This window comes from Dipodomys spectabilis, unplaced genomic scaffold (assembly GCF_019054845.1).
Source record: "Dipodomys spectabilis isolate Male_0828 unplaced genomic scaffold, ASM1905484v1 ptg000034l, whole genome shotgun sequence".
Lineage (NCBI taxonomy): Eukaryota > Metazoa > Chordata > Mammalia > Rodentia > Heteromyidae > Dipodomys > Dipodomys spectabilis.
The window spans coordinates 4,085,567-4,110,337 of NW_024870711.1; the positions used below are offsets into that span (position 1 = coordinate 4,085,567).

The window sequence follows — 24,771 nt, forward strand, 5'->3', positions numbered from 1 at the left end:
TTGATTGCTCCATAGCAGCCTGGCAGCAGAGATGGAGGGAGCAAAAAGGAGGGAGAGAGAAAGAACATAGACAGCAAGCAAGCAAGCCAGAAAGAAAGAAATGAAGGAAAGAAAAGAGGAAAGAAAAATGCAAGGAAGGAACGAATGAAGGATGGAAACAAGGAAGGAAGAAAGGGCAGAAACAAGGAAGGAAATGGAAGGGAAGGAGTACTAGACAAATACATGTACAGAAGACAGAGAGAGGGAGAGAGAGAGACAGAGACAGAGAGAGACAGAGAGAGAATAAGCACAAGGCATGAACCTGATTTGGGACATGTCCCAGAGCAACTTCCTCCAACTAGTTTCCCAATAGTCATCTTCTTATTTTTCTCCATCCCTCACTAGTTCATTCAGATCAGACACCGTTAGTACAATGATCCATGAAGGAAACTGGAGCCCCAGTGATGGGACTCCAAAGTCCTGCTTCTGATCACTGCCTGCACACAGGACCACATTCTTGAGTGCTGATGCAACACTGCACCTCTAAACTATGACAACATTTCTGAGCTGTTTTCTTTCTGTAGCATTGCTCGCCTCCTCTAATAAATTTGGCAGAGAATTCTTATCACTAGATAACTAAAAGACAGCCCATGAGAACCTGGAGAAAGAGAAAGGCTCAAAGGGATGGGTAGTTACATGGCAGAGGGAAGCTCACTAGCTCATAGCTTGAATTTCAGTTGCTTTGGTAGAGGCAAGAAGAAATATCCAGGAGACCTGGAAATGTGGAGGGAGCCTCAACTCCTAAAGTGTTGGAACAGTACGTGCCTTTCCACAGGCCATGACTGTGCACAGCCTCAAGAGCTCTGTGGGCTTGCAGCTATTGGACAGGAAGACAGAGGCCTCCATGGAGATGTCACATACCATCACGGTGGGGGCTGCTGGGTGGGGACACAGAAGCTCCTCCTCTGCTGCATTCCCCAGGACAGAGAGCTGGGAGCACCTCCTGCACTGCCTCACCATGGGCACCAGCCTGCCAGCCTGGGTGTCCCTGTGTCTCCTGGGGATGGGTGAGTCCTCACATCTCCACCATCTCCTTGTCACATCCCCCCAAGATCATCTCCACTGTTTCCACCCGGATTCTTTGTCTTTCACTCCACAGCACTCACAGAAGCTGGGGTCACTCAGTCTCCCAGATACAAGGTCATCGAGAAAAGCCAAGCTGTGTCTCTTTGGTGTGATCTAGTTTCTGGTCACAATGCCCTCTTCTGGTACAGGCAGACCCCGGGACAGGGCCCAGAGAGGCTGCTTTATTTTCAGAACAAGGTTATGAGTGAGGACGCCCAGTTGCCCAAAGATTGGTTTTCTGCACAGAGGCCTGAAGGTGCAGACTCCACCCTGAAGATTCAGCTGCACAGCTGGAGGACTCAGCGGTGCATCTCTGTGCCAGCAGCTTAGACACAGCCAGGCAGGGACCGTTTCCTGCTGTGCACAAAGCTCTGTGCTTCTCTGCCTCTGTGCAGCTCACAGCTGCCCTGCACAGGGCCTGCGCTTTCCTCACCATCTGAGGATTGAGGAAGGAGGCCCGTCTTCAGATGCAGGCTTCACTCATGTCAGGAGAGGGCAGGCATTGCTTCTTGAGACATGAGGGCTGCATTGTGTGAAAAGAATATCTGAGGGACTGGAAGCAATCAAGAACCCCAAAGTGACAGTCCCTCAGGAGAGACCTGGGTATCCCAGAGCCCAGATGTACCTTGTCCATAAACCATGCACTCCCAAAACACACACAGGCAACTCAGTACTATAGAGTTGGTTGATATGCTCAACTGTTTTGCTGTTTCTCTGTGTCTCCTGAGTGACTGAATGTGAGCCTTGCTGGCATCCTTGGCATTAGCTTCTTGGTCTACCTTCCTGTCTTTCTTTCCATGTGGATTCTCCTGCATTTTCTGCATTATGTTATAGATTTTTCACCCTCTGTTCATATGGAAATAGCTTCACAATAATGATGTTGTGTTGGTGATGATGATGATGATGATGATGATGATGGTCATTTATATATTTTTGCCAGCAACTTCACAACTGCAGAGAAATGCACATCCTAAATCGAAGTCTTAATTCAAACCAAATTCTGCTTTTACTAGAGCACTCTTAAGTTTTTCAATGGGACCCTCCCAGCCCTGCACTGTTTTAGGCTTGGGTCAGATGGTAGAGGGGGAACAGTGCATTATTGAAAAGTCATTGACTGGGAATGTTCTGAAGGTGATCTCTCTTTCCCCAGCCCATCCTGGCATCTCTTCCCTCTTCATCTAGCCTACCTGCAGGCAAGATAACTTTTGTCAATCAATGATCCTTACCTAATAAACTTGTCTGACAAAACCAGTCATAGGTTAGATCAACATGACCATTAACCATGTCTTTAGCACGATTGTTACTTGATTCTTTTCCAAATCTTCTATGTGACTTCTCATAGTTACTAAGTCCCTCAGGGAGACTAAGGTCTCCCTGACAGAGTCACAAAGAGGGGGCACACTGTGCTACTTAGTTGCGACCCCATTTCTGGACATGAACGTCTTTATTGGTACAGACAGACCCCGGGTCAAGACCTAGAATACCTGACTCACTTCCAGTATGAAGTTGCTGCCGAAAAGCCTGAGATGCCTGATGAGCGGTTCTCTGCACAGAGGCTCCTTCTTGACTGTGAAGATGCAGCCTGCTGAGCAGGGAGACTCGGCCCTGACCCTGTGTGCCAGCTGTCAGACACAGTGTGCCTCAGCCCCCTCCTTCCTGAGCACAAACCATAAGGGCTCAGCCTCCTCCCACTTCCCAGAGACCCAAACTCAGGAGTTGCCTGTCCTGCTCCTCATCAAAGGGAATGAAGGATTTGGAACCCGAATGGAGATCTGACAGCAGGAGGACAGGAAAGATCCACTGAATTACTACAACAAGGAATTCAGGATGGGAAAAATTTGGGGCTAAGCTTTCTGACATTACAATTATAGTCAAGATTCAACATTTGGGATTGGACTTGAAAGCTTAATCTCAAAGACCGTGAGAAGTAAGTGTTCTACTGGAAGTTTATATAATTTAACATATTGACAATAAACTTCTGGGCTGAGTGTCACTAACACTCATATACAAATCGAAGAGTTGGCCAGCCAGAACAAAGTAACACTAACACAATTTGTAGCTATCAGTCCTTTACAAAAATTTACGATTGTAGGCTGGGAGGGAGGCTCAGTGGTAGAGCGCTTGCCTTGCATGCATGAGGCCCTGGGTTCGATTCCTCAGCACCACGTAAGCAAAAAGAAAAAAGCCGGAAGTGGTGCTGTGGCTCAAGTGGTAGAGCGTTAGCCTTGAGCTGAAAGCTGAGGGACAGTGCCCAGGCCCAGAGTTCAGGCCCCACAACCGACCCCCCAAAAAAAATTATGTAGGATTTTAAGCAAGAATTACTATCAAAATCAATTATCCACAAGCAATTCTCACTATTTGTAATACACCTAAAACTATGTCCAAATGATACTTTATTAATTTTTTGAAAGTCATTGCTTAATGTCCTCTTTTTGCTCAATTTTATAAAATATATCTCACATGAAGTGTTAAAAGGAAGTTCAAAGATCCAAACAGCAGTATCATCTACACTGTAACTTCCTTTGAGGCTTCTAAACTATGTGTGTCAATTTACACTCACATCAGAGGAATAGCAGACTTTCAGTTTGTTCTCTGTTATATTTTCAGTTGTTTCAGTGTTACTTGTCTATTTTTACTGTTTGTTGATTAATTGCATATATGTACATGCTATGGTATGGTAATCTAATACATGTCCTCCCCTGAGTAATTTAAAATAATTTTTGATTAACCTGTTGTAGGTGCACAAATTTGTGGATGTTATTAATAACTATTTCCTGTTCAATATTTTGAAAAGCAAAAGTTCTTAAGAACAAATCTCTCCATTTTACCCTTTTTTAGGTGGTAATCCATATTTGATACTGGTTTAAGACAATACAACTTCCAAATGACCTTGCTTTCCTATATTTCCTTGTAAAAGTTTTGAATTACCACTCTCACTACAACATCCCAAGTTATAGTTGTTAAATCCACAAAAGACAATGGAATTATGAAAGTGATACCCCTACCCCACAGGGTAGATTTACCAAACTAAGAAAGGAACAAGAAAGACATGGAAGGAAAAAGCATACCAAAATGCAGACACCAGATAAACAGTCGAATCACATGTGAGCAGTGTTAATGTTCTTATTAAAAGGCATGGATGTTGCATCTAAGTAGAAGACCACTAGACCATTCATTTGTGTGAATATATGAGGTTTGGAGTTCAATCCACAGCAACTCAAAAAATCAAAACAAGAACAAATAACTGCAACAAATCAAGATGTCTCCTAGAAGAAATTCTATCTTGCAAGTATAAAGAAACAGGATAGAGGGGGCAAGGTGGCTCAGTGGTAGAGTGCTTGCCTTGCATGCCTGAGGCCCTGGGTTTGATTCCTCAGCACCACATAAGGTAAATGAAAAAAGCCAGAAGTAGCGCTGTGGCTCAAGTGGTAGAGCGGTAGCCTTGAGCTGAAGAACTGAGGGACAGCACCCAGGCCCAGAGTTCAGGTCCCACAACTGGACCCCCCCCAAAAAAGAAAGAAACTGGATAAATAAGTAAAGAGACAGGAAAAAGTAGTGTGCTAATACTAATAGCCGAAATCAAGACATTAATATCAATGTTTCAGAATAAATCATATCACTTTAGAATTAAATAATACATTTTATTATTTATGACACATATTATATGTACAATGTCTATTATGTCTGTTTTATGTAAATGTATTTGGGAAGTATATTCACAACTTAAATAATTTCTAGGAATCAGTTAGAAAGAAGACATAATTCAACCTAAAAATTAGCAAAAGTGTTGATAGGATCTTAAAATGGAAGATACACAAGCAGGCAGCTTCCTCTTCATATGACTGCTGCACTTCCTGCGGCAGCCATGGAGAAGCCTTGTTGACTGAGGGAATCCACGGTGCTTCCCTTGTGGGCATCACCAGGGCTCAAAGACAATGACTTGCCCAGGTCACAACACACTGATGACACCTGGCATGTAATCACTCTTGGGATTCTCCATGCTTACCTCAGTATATGAAGGAAGGAAGGACTTTTCTTCTCATTTTAGACGAGAAGGATTGTTTCACACATCACTCATGTTTACAGACAAGAGCTGAGATTGCAAGAGACAATCCTCCAGTCCTCTGGGGCTGTCCTAGGGTGTGGGGGACCCTGGGGACAGCTCCTGGCTCAGGCAGTGGAGTGCCATTCCAGTAATGAGCAGAGCTGATCACCAGGGGGCAGTGTGGGCCCACTGAGCCAGCTGCTGCCTGACTGGGAGAGTGTGGGTTCAGCCTTGGCTTCTTGTCCCAGGCAGGGAAGTGTTTAGATAAACAGAGGGAGTGCTGGCCCAGAGGGGAGAATCCTCCCCCCCCCTTTCTCTCTCTATTTCTCTGTGTCTCTGTCTCCCCACACCACTCTCTCTCTTTCTCAGACCTGTGCCCTCAGTAGGGAGATGATGCCTGGGGCTGCTCCCCTGGACTCTGCCCCAGGCCCCAGGCTCCTCTGTGGTGTTGTCCTGTGTCTCCTGGGAGCAGGTGAGTCAGGGGCACTAGTGGGGCAGAGCCTGGTTGCTGGAGCATCCTATGCCCTCCCGGGCTAGGGCTTCATTGCTGTCTCTCCCTGCCCAGGTGTGGTGCATGCTGAGGTCCTCCAGTCCCCCAAACACCTGATCAAAGCCAAGGGAGGAAAGGCCACTCTGCAGTGCTCTCCTGACTCTGGACATGATACTGTGTACTGGTACCAGCAGGCCGAGGACCAGAGCCTCCAGTTCCTGATTTCGTATTATCGAGAGTCAGAGAGAGATAAAGGAAGCATCCCTGGGCGCTTCTCAGCTCGGCAGTTCAGTGACTATCACTCTGAGCTGAACATGAGCGCCTTGGAGCTGAGGGACTCCGCGCTGTATCTGTGTGCCAGCAACTTGCACAGCCCTGCACAGGGACTGGCTTTCTCTACCCAAACCTTCCTGCCCCAGCTGAGGATGTCACTGAGGGAGGGGTGGGGGGCTGAGGCCCAGCCTTAGCAAACCCCAGGAGCCTTCTCCAGCTGTGGTAACCCTTCTCTGTCCTGCCCAGCTCAGACAGCTTCTGAGCCCTGTATTTCCTAACACTCTGGACTGTCTCTGCTCTGCACTTTAATGCACATTGGATATTATAATGCAAACACAGACATTAGTGTATCCTCTTTATATTCGGGAAATGTTAAGGTATCAGTTCATAGATGGAAAGCTGTAGCTCAGAGAATTTTGTAACGTTTAATATTTAAAAGGATCAGTGCTGGGATAGAAGTGTGCATTCACCACCTCTAACCTGAAGTGCTCCTGAGGCTCTAGAGTGTTTTCTGGTCTGTGCAATAGCAGATAGCACAGCAGTGTCTGTCCACTGCAGGATCAGCTGAGCAGCAACGGTTAAGTCCCATTATGGATTGTGGTTGCTATGAGATAGCTCCTGCCAGTCAACTTTCAGGACAGAGAGCATTTATCCAGAGAATGGGCCCTATGATAAGCTGAAGAAGAGATACACGTTTTCAGCGAATTAAAATTTTAATTCTGTAATGAATTTCAAAATAAATGAGAAATAGATATTTATAGCTGATACTTATACCCAAAGAAATTATTCTTTCAAAATCTATCATAATTGGTAGATTATACCTTATTTTAAAATTGATCCTGGGAACTTTGATAGTCCCTGTACTTTTAACCCGACCCCTCAAGAAAAACGCAAGACTCAACTAGAATCCGATATGTATCCCACAAAATTGAAAAGAATAAGGGCAGGATGTGGAGTAGGGGCAGGACAGGTGAAAATGTTTCAAGGGGTGACCTTGATCACTATAGCGTTTCCTCATAACTGTCTTGTTAAATTAAAAATCCTTTTTGTATTTACATAAAGACAATAATTAAACATACTTATATGTGTATGTACATATGTTCAAAAAAGCAATCTTTCTTTCCATGGCTTGGCCCAACCATGCTCCACAGGCTCCTTTTGTTGGTGTCTCTTGGGCTCTAGGACCAGCTGGGTCTTCCAAGGACAGAGCACTAGGCTCTCATTGAATTCTGTCCACCTGCTGTGTCTAGTCCGATTCTGTATTCCTCCTCACTAGACCAAGAGGGCAGCAATGTCATCAAGAATCAGTTCCCTTGTGTGGTTGCAGGATGGAGAGCTCACAGTGGGTCATGGCCTACCTGGAAAATGATAACAGGTAATGAATGCTACAGGGTAGGGATACATTTTCATGATACAGAAGTTTAGGCTCCATCCATATTATTCTTTTGGTGAATGGGAATCTGTGAATGAAGACAGAGAATGTCGGTATGATTCTGGAAACAGCAGTCATCTATCTTTGCTGGTCAAAATCTCCTTCCTATTAGTAATCAGCTTTCTTATCCTTGGACAGAAAGCTGGGCAAGGAGACATGAGTGATCCTGGGTCCATGGTGGACTGAAACCTTGGAGAATTCATCTCATGAGGACACCTGGAGACCTGAGCCCAGAGGGCTGCTGTCATCAGAATCACTGTGAAGCTAGATGCTGTACCCTTACATTCACACGCTAATACCTAGATGTCTGGTGGCTTTTGAAGGCTGGGATATCTTCTCAGACTGACAGGTAATTATTTACCAATAGGGTAAATAGAAAATACTGAAAAAAGCTACTTATAGGTACTGAGAGCTGAGATGCCTTTGAAAGGCACAGGGCAGCTGTGCGGCTCTGCTGAGTCTGCCAGAACCTTAGGAACAATTGGAACAGTGGAATGAAAGGGACTTTTATCTTAAGGGAATTTAAAGATGACCAGAGGAACAGATGTCCTTCCTAAGATAATGAAAAAACTAAAATAGATAGTTCCAGTTAATAAGAAATTAAAACTGGCACTCACTGTGAACCGTTAAATCGTGTATATACACTACCATTAGTCGTATAAATGCCATAACCCTGTGCATGCACATAACAGAAAGGAGTTGTTTCTGCAGGGAAGGGGCGTGGCAGGTTAGCAGCAGCCCAGGCATTGGTGGGGAGGTGATGCCACTGAGTGACTGAGAAGCAACCTTCTTTTTCCTCCAAAGGAGCCTGGGAGACCTGGGACTCTGCCCTGCTCCTGAGATGGGCACCCAGCTCCTGCACGTGGCCTTCTGTCTCCTGTGGGTAGGTGAGGGATGGCTACAGGTGGGCCCCTCACTGCCTCCCACTCCAGGGCATCCCTGGCTTCTCCTTGACAGGCCCCTTCAGACTTGGGTCATTCTCTATTACAGGACACATGGAGGCTGCCATCACCCAACGTCCAAGACACAAGCTCACAGAGACAGGAAGACAGGTGAATTTGAGCTGTCACCAGACTGACAACCATGCCTCCATGTACTGGTATCGACAAGACCCTGGACATGGGCTGAGGCTACTCCATTATTAAAATGCAGAAAGAAGCACTGCAAAAGGAGACATCCCCAACGGGTACAGCGTGTCCAGACCACGCACGGAGGACTTCTCCCTCACTGTGGACTCAGCCACCTCCTCCCACACAGCTGTGTGTGCCAGCAGTGTCTCCACAGTGCTGTGCAGCTGCCTCCTCTCTGCACAGAAAGTGTGAGGGGAGACAGAGGGCATCTGCACGCCCCTTTGAAGTCTCCAGTCTGAACAGCAGTGTGTGCCAACTCGTTCCTTCTCAGCCCCTATCAGACCAGAGCTTGGGGGCCACAGGTTACAGATGTCCTTGCTTAAACATGTGTGCACCCTGGTGGTGCGATTACTTGTTCTGGATGACAGTAGTCATTGAATTATCATTGAATCAAATTGATCTTTAACAGTGTCAGGAAGATGTTGGTGGCAAACTGGGATTTCTGAATGGAAGAGATACAACAGAGTTATCACTAGCCTTTAGGATTTGTTTTTTTTGTGTTAGTGAGTTTCTCATGACTATGATAGTAAGCCAAACGAGAAAATGCTAATTTATTTGCTACACAATCTTTAGCATTTTAGTCAGTGTTCACTGGGCTGTGTTGTTTCCACTAGACAAGTTGGGCATCATGGTGGGGAGAACATAACATAGCAGAGTTGATTGCTCCAGAGCAGCCTGGCAGCAGAGATGGAGGGAGCAAAAAGGAGGGACAGAAAGAACATAGACAGCAAGCAAGAAATGAAGGAAAGAAAAAAAAAGAAAAAAGAATGGAAGGAAGGAACAAACGAAGGATGGAAGGAAGGAAGAGGAAAGGAAGGAAGAAAGAAAGGACAGGCACAAGGAAGGAAATGGAAAGGAAGGAGTACTAGACAAATACATGTACAGAAGACAGAGAGAGGGAGAGAGAGACAGAGACTGAGAGAGACAGCACTAGCAAGCACATGATTTGGGATATGTCCAAGTGAGCAACTTCCTCCAACTAGGTTCCCAATTGTCATCTTCTTATTTTTCTCCATCCCTCACTAGTTCATTCAGATCAGAAACCATGAGTACAATGATCCATGAAGGAAACTGGAGCCCCAGTGATGGGACCCCAATATCCTGCTTCTGATCACTGCCTGCACACAGGACCACATTCCTGAGTGCTGATGCAACACTGTACCGTACCTCTAAACCATAACAACATTTCCGAGCTGTTTTCGTTCTGTAGCATTGCTCACCTACTCTAATAAATTTGGCAGAGAATTGTTATCACTAGATAACTAAAAGACAGCCCATGAGAACCTGGAGAAAGAGAAAGGCTCAAAGGGATAGGTAGTTACATGGCAGAGGGAAGCTCACTAGCTGATAGCTTGATTTTCAGTTGCTTTGGTAGAGGCGAGAGGAAACATCCAGGAGATCTGGAAATGTGGAGGGAGCCTCAACTCCTAAAGTGTTGGAACAGTTCGTGCCTTTCCACAGGCTATGACTGTGCACAGCCTCAAGAGCTCTGTGGGCTTGCAGCTATTGGACAGGAAGACAGAGGCCTCCGTGGAGATGTCACATAGCATCACGGTAGGGGCTGCTGGGTGGGGACACAGAAGCTCCTCCTCTGCTGCATTCCCCAGGACAGAGAGCTGGGAGCACCTCCTGCACTGCCTCACCATGGGCACCAGCCTGCCAGCCTGCGTGTCCCTGTGTCTCCTTTGGATGGGTGAGTTCTTGTCACATCTCCCCCAAGGTCATCTCCACTGTTTCCACCCCGATTCTTTATCTTTCATCCACAGCACTCACAGAAGTTGGGGTCACTCAGTCTCCCACATACAAGGTCACCGAGAAAAGCCAAGCTGTGTCTCTTTGGTGTGATCTAGTTTCTGATCACAATGTCCTCTTCTGGTACAGGCAGACCCCGGGACAGGGCCCAGAGAGGCTGCTTCCTTTTCAGAACAAGGCTATGAGTGAGGACGCCCAGTTGCCCAAAGATCGGTTTTCTGCACAGAGGCCTGAAGGTGCAGACTCCACCCTGAAGATTCAGCTGCACAGCTGGAGGACTCAGCGGTGTATCTCTGTGCCAGCAGCTTAGACACAGCCAGGCAGGGACCGTTTCCTGCTGTGCACAAAGCTCTGTGCTTCTCTGCCTCTGTGCAGCTCAGAGCTGCCCTGCACAGCGCCTGCGCTTTCCTCACCATCTGAGGAAGGAGGAGGAGGCCCGTCTTCAGATGCAGGCTTCACTCATGTCAGGAGAGGGCAGGCATTGCTTCTTGAGACATGAGTGCTGCAAAGGTGTGAATAGGATATCTGAGGGACTGGAAGCAATCAAGAACCCCAAAGTGACAGTCCCTCAGGAGAGACCTGGGTGTCCCAGAGCCCAGATGTACCTTGTTCATAAACCATGCACTTCCAAAACACACACAGCCAACTCAGTACCATAGAGGGGGTTGGTATGCTCCTACCAAGTTAACTAGGTATTTTACTGTTTCCCTGTGTCTCCTGAGTGACTGAATGTGAGCCTTGCTGGCATCCTTGGCATTAGCTTCTTGGTCTAGCTTCCTATCTTTCTTTCCATGTGGATTTTCCTTTATTTCCTGCATTATTTTATAGATTTTTCACCCTCTGTTCATATGGAAATACCTTAATAATAATGATGTTGTTTTGCTAATGATGATGATGATGATAGTCATTTATGTATTTTTGCCAGCAACTTCACAACTGCAGATAAATGCACACCTTAAATCGAAGTCTTGATTCAAACCAAATACTGCTTTTACTAGAGCACTCTTAAGTTTTTTCATTGGGACCCTCCCAGTTCTGCACTGTTTTAAGGTTGGGTCAGATGGTGGAGAGGGAACAGTGCATTATTGAAAAGTCATTGACTGGGAATGTTCTGAAGGTGTTCTCTCTCTCCCCAGCCCATCCGGGCATCTCTTCCCTCTTCATCTAGCCTACCTGCAGGCAAGATAGCTCTTGTCAATAACTGATCCTTATCTAATAAACTTGTCTGACAAAAAACCAGTCATGGGATGGATCAACATGATCATTAACAATGTCTTTAGCAGGATTATTACTTGGTTCCGTTCCCAACCTCCTATGTCATTTCTCATAGTTACTGAGTCCCTCATGGTATAATTTCTAGATCTTCTTTAGTGTCTTTATACATAAAAATAAGATATTTAGGGAAGAGTTTGCCTTATTATTTTCACCTCTGAAGGCTGTGGGCAATTGCCTTTTCTTCCTCCTTCTCTTAGGGCCAGTGCACGAATGGGGGAGAAGTCAGAGGTCTCTGAAGGCTGATGGCAGCCAGCCTTAGGGTTTCCAGTGCGAAACACTGGTGAAATATGCAGGTGTGGATGAGGAGTGAGGAGAGGGTCCAGAGACCCCGTGTGAGCCCTGGGCAGCAGTAGTGTGGGATGCGGAGGGGCTCCACCAGGCAGACCTCGCTCTGAATCAGCTGTGTTGAAATCAACTTCTGAGGAGCCATGATTTCTGCGTTCTAAGCCTCGCCATTTTCTCTCTTACTGAGTGTGATCTTAACTCACAGTAATGTTTGTTCCTTCTTCCTGGCTCCTGATAGAAGGTGCATCTCAGGGCTGCTGGCATCTTTGACTTCATTAATATCAAGTTACTCCAGGGCTCAGTGATGTCACTGTAGCACCTCCCAGTGGGACAAGGGCTGTCCTCCTCTCCCATGGCTACTTACAAAAGACTGTGATAGGGTGACTTCCTCCTCCTCCTCCTCCTCCGCCTCCTCCTTCTCCTCTTCTTCCTCCTCCTCCTCCTCCTCCTCCTCCTCCTCCTCCTTCTCCTCTTCTTCCTCCTCCTCCTTCTCCTCCTCCTCCTCTTCTTCCTCTACCTCCTTTCCTTCTACCATGAGCACCAGGCTCCTCTGCTGGGTGGTCCTCTGCCTCCTTGGCACTGGTAAGTCATCAAGTAGCACTAAGCAAGCAGTCCTGTTGGGAGTGTGTGTGTGTGTGTGTGTGTGTGTGTGTGTATACGCGCTTGTGTGTAATGATTTGAAAAAGAATGTCCTTCTGTATTCCAAGGTCATACCGAATCTGGGGTCTCCCAGTCTCCCCGACACAGAGTCACAAAGAGGGGACACACTGTGCTACTCAGGTGTGACCCCATTTCTGGACACCAGCGACTTTATTGGTGTAGACAGACCCCGGGTCAAGGCCTAGAATACCTGACTCACTTCCAGTATGAAGTTGCTGCAGAAAAACCTGAGATGCCTGTTGAGCGGTTCTCTGCACAGAGGCCCAATGGCTCCTTCTCGACTTTGAAGATGCAGCCTGCAGAGCAGGGAGACTCGGCCCTGTACCTGTGTGCCAGCTGTCAGACACAGTGTGCCTCAGCCCCCTCCTTCCTGAGCACAAACCATAAGGGCTCAGCCTCCTCCCACTTCCCAGAGACCCAAACTCAGGAGTTGCCTGGCCTGCTCCTCATGGAAGGGAATGAAGGATTTGGAACCAGAATGGAGATCTGACAGCAGGAGGGCAGGAAAGATCCACTGAATTACAACAAGGAATTCAGGATGGGAAAAGCCAGGGCTAAGCTTTCTGACATTACATTTATAGCTAAGATTCAACATCCGGGATTGGACTTGAAAGCTTAATCTCAAAGACTGTGAGGAGTAAGTATTCTACTGGAAGTTTATATAATTTAACATATTGACAATAAACTTCCGGGCTGAGTGTCACTTACACTCATATACAAATCGAAGAGTTGGCCAGCCAGAACAAAGTAACACTAAGACAATTTGTAACTATCAGTCCTTTACAAAAATGTAGGATTGTGGGCTGGGACGGTGGCTCAGTGGTAGAGCGCTTGCCTTGCATGCCTGAGGCCCTGGGTTCGATTCCTCAGCACCACATAAGCAAAAAGAAAAAAGCCGAGTGGCACTGTGGCTCAATTGGTAGAGTGCTAGCCTTGAGCTGAAGAGCTGAGGGACAGCGCCCAGTCCCAGAGTTCAGGCCCCACGACTGGACACCCCCCAAAAAATATAGGATTGTAAGTAAGAATTATCATCAAAATCAATTATCCACAAGCGATTGTCACTATTTGTAATATACCTAAAAGTATGTCCATATGATACTTTATGAATTTTTTGAAAGTCATTGTTTAATGTCATTCTCATTTTGCTCAATTTTATAAATTATATCTCTCATGACGTGTTAAAAGGAAGTTCAAAGATCCAAACAGCAGTATCATCTACACTGTACCTTCCTTTGACGCTTCTGAACTACCTGTGTCAATTTACACTCACAACAAAGGAATAGTAGACTTTCAGTTTGTTCTCTGTTAGATTTAAAATTGTTTCAGTTTTCCTTGTCTATTTTTACTGTTGGTTGATTAATTGCATATATGTACATACTACAGCAAGATAATCTAATGTACGTCCTCTCTTGAATAATTTAAAATAATTTTTGATTAACCTATTGTAGTTGCACAAATTTATGGATGTTATAAATAACTATTTCCTGTTCAATATTTTGAAAAGCAAAAGTTCTTAAGAACAAATCTCTCCATTTCACCCTTTTTAGGTGGTAATCTATATTTGATACCTGTTTAAGACAATATGATTTCCAAATCTCCTTGCTTTCCTATATTTCCTTGTAAAAGTTTTGAATTACCACTCTCACCACAACGTCCCAAGTTATAGTTGTTAAATCCACAAAAGACAATGGAATTATGAAAATGGTGTCCCTACCCCACAGGTTGGATTGACCAAACTAAGAAAGGAACAAGAAAGACATGGAAGGAAAAAGCATACCAAAATGCAGACACCAGATTAAACAGTCCAATCACATCTGAGCAGGGTCAATGTTCTTATTAAAAGGCATGGCCGTTGCATCTAAGTAGAAGACCACTAGACCATTCATTTGTGTGAATGTGTGAGGTTTGGGGTTCAATCCCCAGCAGCCCAAAAAATAATCAAAACAAGAACAAATAACTGCAACAAATCAAGATGTCCCCTAGAAGACATTCAATTTGCAAGTATAAAGAAACAGGATAGAAAAGTAAAGAGACAGGAAAAAGTAGCACGCTAATACTAATAGCCCAATTCAAGACATTAATATCAATGTTTCAGAATAAATCATATCACTTTAGAATTAAATTATACATTTTATTATATATAAAACACATTTTATATTTACTAAGTCTTTTATGTCTGTTTTATGAAAATGTATTTGGGAAGTATATTCATAATTCAAATAATTTCTTGGAATCAGTTAGAAAGCAGACATGATTTAACCTAAAAATTAGCAAAATAGTTGATAGGATCTTAAAAATGGAAGATACACAAACAGGCAGCTTCCTCTTCATATGACTGCGCCATTTGCTGCGGCAGCCATGGAGAAGCCTTGTTGACTGAGGGAATCCACGGTGCTTCCCTTGTGGGCATCACCAGGGGTCAAAGACAATGACTTGCCCAGGTCACAACACACTGATGACACCTGGCATGTAATGACTCTTGGGATTCTCCATGCTTACTAGAGTATATGAAGGAAGGAAGGACTTTTCTTCTCATTTTAGACAAGAAGGGTTGTTTCACACCTCCCTCATGTTTACAGACAAGAGCTGAGATTGCAAGAGACAATCCTCCAGTCCTCTGGAGTTGTCCTGGGGTCTGGAGGACCCTGGGGACAGCTCCTGGTTCGGGCAGTAGAGTGCCATTCCAGTAATGAGCAGAGCTGATCACCAGGGGGCAGTGTGGACCCACTGAGCAAGCTGCTGCCTGACTGGGAGAGTGTGGGTTCAGCCTTGGCTTCTTGTCCCAGGCTGGGATGTGTTTAGATAAACAGAGGGAGTGCTGGCCCAGGAGCTGAGAATCCTCTAGTCTCTCTCTGTTTCTCTGTGTCTCTGTCTTCCCTCACCCCTCTCTCTCTTTCTCAGACCTGTGCCCTCAGTAGGGAGATGATGCCTGGGGCTGCTCCCCTGGACTCTGCCCCAGGCCCCAGGCTCCTCTGTGGTGTTGTCCTGTGTCTCCTGGGAGCAGGTGAGTCAGGGGCACTGTGGGGCAGAGCCTGGTTGCTGGAGCATCCTATGCCCTCCCGGGCTAGGGCTTCATTGCTGTCTCTTCCCGCCTAGGTGTGGTGCATGCTGGGGTCCTCCAGTCCCCCAGACACCTGATCAAAGCCAAGGGAGGAAAGGCCACTCTGCAGTGCTCTCCTGACTCTGGACATGATACTGTGTACTGGTACCAGCAGGCCGAGGACCAGAGCCTCCAGTTCCTCATTTCCTATTTTCGAGAGTCAGAGAGAGAGAAAGGAAGCATCCCTGGCCGCTTCTCAGCTCGGCAGTTCAGTGACTATCACTCTGAGCTGAACATGAGCGCCTTGGAGCTGAGGGACTCCGCGCTGTATCTGTGTGCCAGCAGCTTGCACAGCCCTGCACAGGGACTGGCTTTCTCTACCCAAACCTTCCTGCCCCAGCTGAAGATGGCACTGAGGGAAGGCGGGGGGGACTGAGGCCCAGCCTTAGTAAACCCCAGGAGCCCTCTCCAGCTGTGATAACCCTTCTCTGTTCTGCCCAGCTCAGACAGTTTATGAGCTCTGTATTTCCTAACTCCCTGGACCGTCTCTGCTCTGTGCCCTAATGCACATTAAATATTATAATGCAAGCAAAGTCATTAGAGTATCCTCTTTATATGCGGGAGATGTTAAGGTATCAGTTCATAGATGGAAAGCTGTAGCTCATGGAATTTCGTAACATTTAATATTTAAAAGGATCAGTGCTGGGATAGAAGTGTACATTCACACCTCTAACCTGAAGTGCTCCTGAGGCTCTATAGTGTTTTCTGGCCTGTACAATAGCTGATAGCACAGCAGTGTCTGTCCACTGCAAGATCAGCTGAGCAGCAACAGTGAGTCCCATTATGGAATATGGTTGTTATGAGATAGTGCCTGCCATCAACTTTCAGGACAGAGAGCATTTACCCAGAGAATGAGCCCTATGATAAGTTGAAGAAGAGGTACATGTTTTCAGCAAACTAAAATTTTAATTCTGTAATGAATTTCAAAAGAAATGAGAAGTAGATATTTATAGCTGATACTGATACCCAAAGAAATTATTCTTTCAAAGCCTATCATAACAGGTAGATTACACCTTATGTTAAAATTGATCCTGGGAACTTTGATAGTCCCTGTACCTTTAACCCGACCCCTCAAGAAAAATGCAAGTCTCAGCTAGACTCCAATATGTATCCTACAAAATTAAAAAGAGTAATGGAAGGATGTGGGTAGGGGCAGCACAGGTGAAAATGTTTCAAGGGGTGACCTTGATCACTACACCATTGCCCCATAACTGTCTTGTTAAATGGAAAATCCTTTTTATATTTACATAAAGACAATAATTTAACATACATATATGTATATGTACATATGTTCAAAAAAGAAATCTTTCTTTCCATGGCATGGCCCAACCATGCTCCACAGGCTCCTTTTGTTGGTGTCTCTTGGGCTCTAGGACCAGCTGGGTCTTCCAAGGCCAGAGCACTAGCCTCTCATTGGATTCTGTCCACCTGCTGTGTCTAGTCCGATTCTGTATTCCTCCTCACTAGACCAAGAGGGCAGCAATGTCATCAAGATTCAGTCCCCTTGTGTGACCGCAGGATGGAGAGCTCACAGTGAGTCATGGCCTACCTGGAAAATGATAACAGGCAATGAATGCTACAGGGTAGGGATATATTTTCATGATACAGAACTTTAGGCTCCATCCATATTATTCTTTTGGTGAATGGGAGTCTGTGAATGAAGAAGACAGAGAATGTCGGTGTGATTCTGGACACAGCAGTCATCTATCTTTGCTGGTCAAAATCTCCTTCTTACTAGTAATCAGCCTTCTTACCCTTGGGCAGAAAGCACGGAATGGGGACATGAGTGATCCAGGCTCCATGGTGGACTGAAACCAGGGAGAATTCATCTCCTGAGGACACCTGGAGACCTGAGCCCAGAGGGCTGCTGTCACCAGAATCACTGTGAAACTAGATCCTGCACCCTGACCTTCACACGCTAATACCTGGATGTCTGGTAGCTTTTGAAGGCTGGGATACTTTCTCAGAATGACAGGTAATTATTTACCAATAGGGTAAATAAAAATACTTAAAAAAGCTACTTATAGGTCCTGAGAGCTAAGATGCCTTAGAAAGTCACAGGGCAGCAGTGCGGCTCTGCTGAGTCTGCCAGAACCTTAGGAACAATTGGAACAGTGGAATGAAAGGGACTTTTATCTTAAGGGAATTTAAAGATGACCAGGGGAACAGATGTCCTTCCTAAGAATATGAAAACACTAAAATAGATAGTTCCAGTTAATAAGAAATTAAATCTGGCACTCATTATGAACTGTTAAATCGTGTATATGCACTAACAGTACTCGTATAAATGCCATAACCCTGTGCATGCACATAACAGAAAGGAGTTGTTTCTGCAGGGAAGGGGTGTGGCAGGTTAGCAGCAGCCCAGGCATTGGTGGGGAGGTGAGGCCACTGAGTCACTGAGAAGCAACCTTCTTTTTCCTCCAAAGGAGGCTGGGAGACATGGGACTCTGCCCTGCTCCTGAGATGGTCGCCCAGCTGCTGCACATGGCCTTCTGTCTCCTGTGGGCAGGTGAGGGATGGCTATAGGTGGGCACCTCACTGCCTCCCACCCCAGGGCATCCCGGGGTTATCCCTGACAGGCCCCTTCAGGCTTGGGTCATTCTCTGTTTCAGGACACATGGAGGCTGCCATCAGCCAACATCCAAGACACAAGCTCACAGAGACAGGAAGACAGGTGAATTTGAGCTGTCGCCAGAATGACAACCATGACTACATGTACTGGTATCGACAAGATCCTGGACATGGGCTGAGGCTGCTCCATTATTCAAATGCAGAGAGAAGCACTGTAAAAGGAGACATCCCCGACGGGTACAGCGTGTCCAGACCACGCACGGAGGACTTCTCCCTCACTGTGGACTCAGCCACCTCCTCCCACACAGCTGTGTACTGGTGTGCCAGCAGTTTCTCCACAGTGCTGTGCAGCTGCCTCCTCTCTGCACAGAAAGTGTGAGGGGAGACAGAGGGCATCTGCTCGCCCCTTTGAAGTCTCCAGTCTGAACAGCAGTGCATGCCAACTCGTTCCTTCTCAGCCCCTATCAGACCAGAGCTTGGAGGATGCAGGATACAGATGTCCTTGCTTAAACACGCGTGCACCCTGGTGGTGCAATTACTTGTTTTGGATGACAGTGGGCAATGAATTAACATTGAATTGAATTGATCTTCAAGACTGGCAGGAAGATGCTCCTGGCAGAGTGGGATTTTATAGATGGAAGATATACAACAGAGTTATCCGTGAACTTTAGGATCTGTTTTATTGTATTAGTCAGTTTCCTATCCCTATGACATAACGTCTGAGTAAACCTAAGGAGAAAATTGTATTTTTTTGACTCACAATCTTAGGCATTTTAGACAGTGTTCACTTGGCTGTGTTGTTTCCACTAGAGAAGTTAGGCGTCATGGTGGGGAGAACATAACATAGCAGAGTTGATTGCTCCATAGCAGCCTGGCAGCAGAGATGGAGGGAGCAAAGAGGAAGGAGAGAGAAAGAACATAGGAAGGAAGGAAAGAAGGCAGGAAGGAAGGCAGGAAGGAAAGAAGGCAGGAAGGAAGGCAGGAAGGAAGGAAGGAAGGTGGGAAGGAAGGAAGGAAGGAAGGAAGGAAGGAAGGAAGGAAGGAAGGAAGGAAGGAAGGAAGGAAAGAAAATAAAAAGAAAGAATGAAGGAAGCAAGCAAGCATGCCAAGATGGAAGGAAGGATGCAAGGAAGGAAAAGAAGGGAAGAAATATTACAAAAATACTTGTAGATGGAAGTGGCTCGGTTGCTCACGTGGTAGAGTGCTAGCTTTAAGCTGAAGAGTTGAGGGATAGCACCCAGTCCCAGAGTTCAAGCCCCATGACCAATAAAAAAAATACATGTAGACAAGAGAGAGAGAGAATAAACACAAGTTATGCACATAACTTAGGACATGTCCAAGGGAGCAACTTCCTCCAACTAGGTTCCCAATTGTCATGTTCTCAGTTTTGCTCATCCCTCACCAGTTCATTCAGATCAGAAACCATGAATACAATGATCCATGAAGGAAACTGGAGGCCCAGTGATGGGACCACAAAGTTCCTGCTTCTGATCACTGCCTGCACACAACACCACATTCTTGAATGCAACACTGCACCTCTACACTATAAAAACATTTCTGAGCTGTTTTCGTTCTGTAGCATTGCTCACGACCTCTATAAATTTGGCAGAGAATTCTTATCACTAGATAACTGAAAGACAGCCCATGAGAACCTGGAGAAAGAGAAAGGCTCAAAGGGATTGGTAGTTACATGGCAGAGGGAAGCTCACTAGCTGATAGCTTGAATTTCAGTTGCTTTGGTAGAGGCAAGAAGAAATATCCAGGAGATCTGGAAATGTGCAGGGAGCCTCAACTCCTAAAGTGTTGGAACAGTTCGTGCTTTTCCACAGGCCATGACTGTGCACAGCCTCAAGAGCTCTGTGGGCTTGCAGCTATTGGACAGGAAGACAGAGGCCTCCGTGGAGATGTCACATAGCATCACGGTGGGGGCTGCTGGGTGGGGACACAGAAGCTCCTCCTCTGCTGCATTCCCCAGGACAGAGAGCTGGGAGCACCTCCTGCACTGCCTCACCATGGGCACCAGCCTGCCAGCCTGGGTGTCCCTGTGTCTCCTGGGGATGGGTGAGTCCTCACATCCCCACCATCTCCTTGTCACATCACCCCCCAAGATCATCTCCACTGTTTCCACCCAGATTCTTTGTCTTTTCCTCCACAGCACTCACAGAAGCTGGGGTCACTCAGTCTCCCAGATACAAGATCACAGAGAAAAGCCAAGCTGTGTCTCTTTGGTGTGATCCAGTTTCTGGTCACAATGTCCTCTTCTGGTACAGGCAGAGCCCGGGACAGGGCCCAGAGAGGCTGCTTTATTTTCAGAACAAGGATATGAGTGAGGATGCCCAGTTGCCCAAAGATCGGTTTTCTGCACAGAGGCCTGAAGGTGCAGACTCCACCCTGAAGATTCAGCCTGCACAGCTGGAGGACTCAGCGGTGTAACTCTGTGCCAGCAGCTTAGACACAGCCAGGCAGGGACCGTTTCCTGCTGTGCACAAAGCTCTGTGCTTCTCTGCCTCTGTGCAGCTCAGAGCTGCCCTGCACAGAGCCTGCACTTTCCTCACCATCTGAGGAAGGAGGAGGAGGCCCGTCTTCAGATGCAGGCTTCACTCATGTCAGGAGAGGGCAGGCATTGCTTCTTGAGACATGAGGGCTGCATTGTGTGAAAAGGATATCTGAGGGACTGGAAGCAATCAAGAACCCCAAAGCGACAGTCCCTCAGGAGAGACCTGGGCATCCCAGAGCCCAGATCTAACTGGTCCATAAACCATGCACTCTCAAAACACACAGCCAACTCAGGATCATAGAGTTGGTTGATATGCTCAACTGTTTTGCTGTTTCTCTGTGGCTCCTGAGTGACTGAATGTAAGCCTTGGTGGCATCCTTAGCATTAGCTTTTTAGTCTAGCTTCCTGTTTTTCTTTCCATGTGGATTCTCCTGCATTTTCTGCATTATGTTAGAGATTTTTCACTTTCTGTTCGCATGGAAATAAGTTAATAATAATGATGTTGTGTTGGTGATGATGATGATGATGATGGTCATTTATGTATTTTTGCCAGCAACTTCACAACTACAGAGAAATGCACATCCTAAATCGAAGTCTTGATTCAAAACAAATTCTGCTGTTTACTACAGCACTCTTAAGTTTTTCATTGGGATCCTCCCAGCCCTGCACTGTTTTAGGCTTGGGTCAAATGGTGGAGAGGGAACAGTGCATTATTGAAGTCATTGATTGGGAATGTTCTGAAGGTGATCTCTCTCTCCCCAGCCCATCCTGGCATTTCTTCCCTCTTCATCTAGCCTACCTGCAGGCAAGATAGGTCTTGTCAATCACTGATCATTATCTAATAAACTTGTCTGACAAAAAACCAGTTATGGGATGGATCAACATGACCATTAACCATGTCTTTAGCACGATTGTTACTTGGTTCTTTTCCCTACCTCCTATGTCACTTCTCATAGTTACCAAGTCACTCATGGTATAATTTCTAGATCATCTTTAGTGTCTTTGTACATAAAAACAAGATATTTAGGGAAGAGTTTACCTTATTATTTTCACCTCTGAAGGCTGTGGACAATTGCCCTTTCTTCCTCCTTCTCTTAGGGCCCGTGCATGAATGGGGGGAGAAGTCAGAGGTCTCTGAAGGTGGATGGCAGCCAGCCTTAGGGATTCCAGTGCGAAACACTGGTGAAATATGCAGGTGTGGATGAGGAGTGAGGAGAGGGCCCAGAGACCCCGTGTGAGCCCTGGGCAGCAGCAGTGTGGGATGCGGAGGGGCTCCACCAGGCAGACCTCGCTCTGAATCAGCTGTGTTGAAATCAACTTCTGAGGAGCCATGATTTCTGCGTTCTAAGCCTCGCCATTTTCTCTCTTACTGATTCTGATCTTAACTCACAGTAATGTTTGTTCCTTCCTCCTGGCTCCTGATAGAAGGTGCATCTCAGGGCTGCTGGCATCTTTGGCTTCATTAATATCAAGTTACTCCAGGGCTCAGTGATGTCACTGTAGCACCTCCCAGTGGGACAAGGGCTGTCCTCCTCTCCCATGGCTACTTACAAAAGACAGTGATAGGGTGACTTTCTCCTCCTCCTCCTCCTCCTCCTCCTCCCCTTCCTCCTCCTCCTCTTCCTTATCCTCCTCCTCCTCCTCCTCTTCCTCTACCTCCTTTCCTTCTACCATGAGCACGAGGCTCCTCTGCTGGGTGGTCCTCTGCCTCCTTGGCACTGGTAAGTCATCAAATACCACTAAGCAAGCAGTCCTGTTGTGTGTATGTATTTGTGTGAGTGTGTGTGTGCCTGTGTTTGTGTGTAATGGTTTAAAAAAGATTGTCCTTCTGTATTCCAAGGTCATACCGATTCTGGGGTCTCCCAGTCTCCCCGACACAGAGTCACAAAGAGGGGACACACTGTGCTACTCAGGTGCGACCCCATTTCTGGACATGAACGTCTTTATTGGTATAGACAGACCCCGGGACAAGGCCTAGAATACCTGACTCACTTCCAGTATGAAGTTGCTGCAGAAAAACCTGAGATGCCTGTTGAGCGGTTCTCTGCACAGAGGCCCAATGGCTCCTTCTCAACTTTGAAAATGCAGCCTGCTGAGCAGGTAGACTGGGCCCTGACCCTGTGTGCCAGCTGCCAGACACAGTGTGCCTCAGCCCCCTCCTTCCTGAGCACAAACCATAAGGGCTCAGCCTCCTCCCACTTCCCAGAGACCCAAACTCAGGAGTTGCCTGTCCTGCTCCTCATCAAAGGGAATGAAGGATTTGGAACCCGAATGGAGATCTGACAGCAGGAGGACAGGAAAGATCCACTGAATTACTACAACAAGGAAGTCAGGATGGGAAAAAACCAGGTCTAAGCTTTCTGACATTACAGTTATAGTCAAGATTCCACATCTGGGATTGGACTTGAAAGCTTAATCTCAAAGACAGTGAAAATATCCTCATATAAGACTATAAAATGTTACACAATTGTAGCAAACTCCTGAGATAAATGTCACTAACTCACACATATAAAAATTAAAGAGTGAGCCAGCCAGAGCAAAGGAACACTAAAGCAGTTTGTAGCTATCAGCCTTTTAAAAAACTGTAGAGGGCTGGGAAGGTGGCTCAGTGGTAGCGCGCTTGCCTTGCAAGCCTGAGGCCCTGGGTTCGATTCCTCAGCACCATATAAGCAAAAAAGAAAAAAGCCGGAAAGTGGCGCTGTGGCTCCAGTGGTAGAGTGCTAGCCTTCAGCTGAAGAGCTGAGGGACAGCGCCCAGGCCCAGAGTTCAGGCCCCACAACCAGACCCAAAAAATAAATAAATAAATAAATAAATAAATAAATAAAAAACTGTAGAATGGTAAGTGAGAATCACCATCAAAATCAATTATCCACAAGCAACTGTCACCAATAATAATACACATTAACTATGTCCATACAATGTTTTTAAATTTCTTTTGACAATCTCAGTCATTATTTAATACTCTTCCACTCATAGCAGGTTTTAAACTGAAAATCTAATTTTGCTTGATTTTATAAAATACAACTCACATAAGGTGCTCAAGATCCAGAAAACAGTTCCTCTACATTGTAGGTTTCTTTGAGGCTTCTAAAGTACATGTGCCAATTTATACTCACACCAGAAGCATGGAAAACTTTCAGTTTGTTTTCTCTGTTTTAGATTTTCAATTGTTTGTTACTTGCACATTGTTTGTTGATAAATTTTTGCATATATTTACATAATATAATGTGGTAATTTAATATATGTCCATCTTTTGAAGAGTTTTTAAATAATTTTTGATTAACCTATTGTAACTGCACAAATTGCTGCTTGTTGTAAATAACTATTTCCAGTTCAATAATTTGAAAAACAAAAGGTCTTAAGAACCAGTCTCTCCATTTCACCCTTTTTTAGTTTGCAGTTAATATTTGTTACTGTTTTAAGAAAGTGCTATTTCAAAATGACCATGCTTTCTTGTATTTCCTTGTAAAATTTTTGAATCACCCCTATCACCACAAAGTCTCAAGTTATACTTATAAAATCAACAAAAGACAATAGAATTAAGAAAGTGGTAACCCTACCCCACAAGTTGGACTAACCAAACTAAGAAAGGCACTGGTGGTTCATACCTGTAATCTTAGGTACTCAGGAGGCTGAGATCTGAGGATCATGGTTCAAGGCCAGCCTGGGTAAGAAAGCCCAAGAGACTCTTATCCCCATTTAACCACCAGAAAACCAGAAGTGGCACCAAGGCTCAAGTGGTAGAGTGCTGGCCATGAGCTGAAGAACTCAGAGATATCACCCAAGCCCAGAGTTCAATTTGCACCACCACCACCACTACCACCAACACCAACACCACCAACAAAAGTAACAAAAAGAAATGGAAGGAAAAAGTCTACCAAAATGTAGACACCAGTACAAGCAGAAGAACATTCAAATCACATCTGATTAGTGTCAATGTCCTTATTAAGTATGGAGGTTGGACCTAAGTAGAAGACCACAAACACAACAAAACAAATTGCAACAAATCTAGATGTCTCCTACAAAAACTTCAGTCCTCAAGTATAAGATAACAGGATAGGAAAAGTAAAGAGACAGAAAAAAAGAACCATACTGATATTACTAGAGAAGATCAAATCAGTACATTATTATCAAATTAAATTTCAGAGTACAGC

The 24,771-nt window shown here is 45.6% G+C and overlaps 1 protein-coding gene, 1 pseudogene and 5 gene segments (V, D, J or C); 6 read left to right on the forward strand and 1 right to left on the reverse strand.

Moving 5' to 3' along the window:
- Nucleotides 1-24,771, reverse strand: part of LOC122105767 (cationic trypsin-3) — a 229,544-nt gene that overhangs the window by 107,508 nt on the left and 97,265 nt on the right. The gene's annotated exons all lie outside the window — the stretch shown is intronic.
- On the forward strand, nucleotides 979-2,693 carry LOC122105814 (annotated as a pseudogene).
- LOC122105816 lies at nucleotides 7,626-18,499 on the forward strand. The segment is given in 3 exon segments: nucleotides 7,626-7,693; nucleotides 17,976-18,058; nucleotides 18,162-18,499. Coding segments are annotated over 2 exon segments (408 nt in total).
- Nucleotides 10,091-16,031, forward strand: LOC122105776. The segment is given in 3 exon segments: nucleotides 10,091-10,167; nucleotides 15,348-15,450; nucleotides 15,543-16,031. Coding segments are annotated over 2 exon segments (462 nt in total).
- On the forward strand, nucleotides 12,291-12,936 carry LOC122105815. The segment is given in 2 exon segments: nucleotides 12,291-12,368; nucleotides 12,494-12,936. Coding segments are annotated over 2 exon segments (492 nt in total).
- Nucleotides 20,114-20,786, forward strand: LOC122105779. The segment is given in 2 exon segments: nucleotides 20,114-20,181; nucleotides 20,276-20,786. Coding segments are annotated over 2 exon segments (327 nt in total).
- Nucleotides 22,290-22,900, forward strand: LOC122105818. The segment is given in 2 exon segments: nucleotides 22,290-22,338; nucleotides 22,458-22,900. Coding segments are annotated over 2 exon segments (492 nt in total).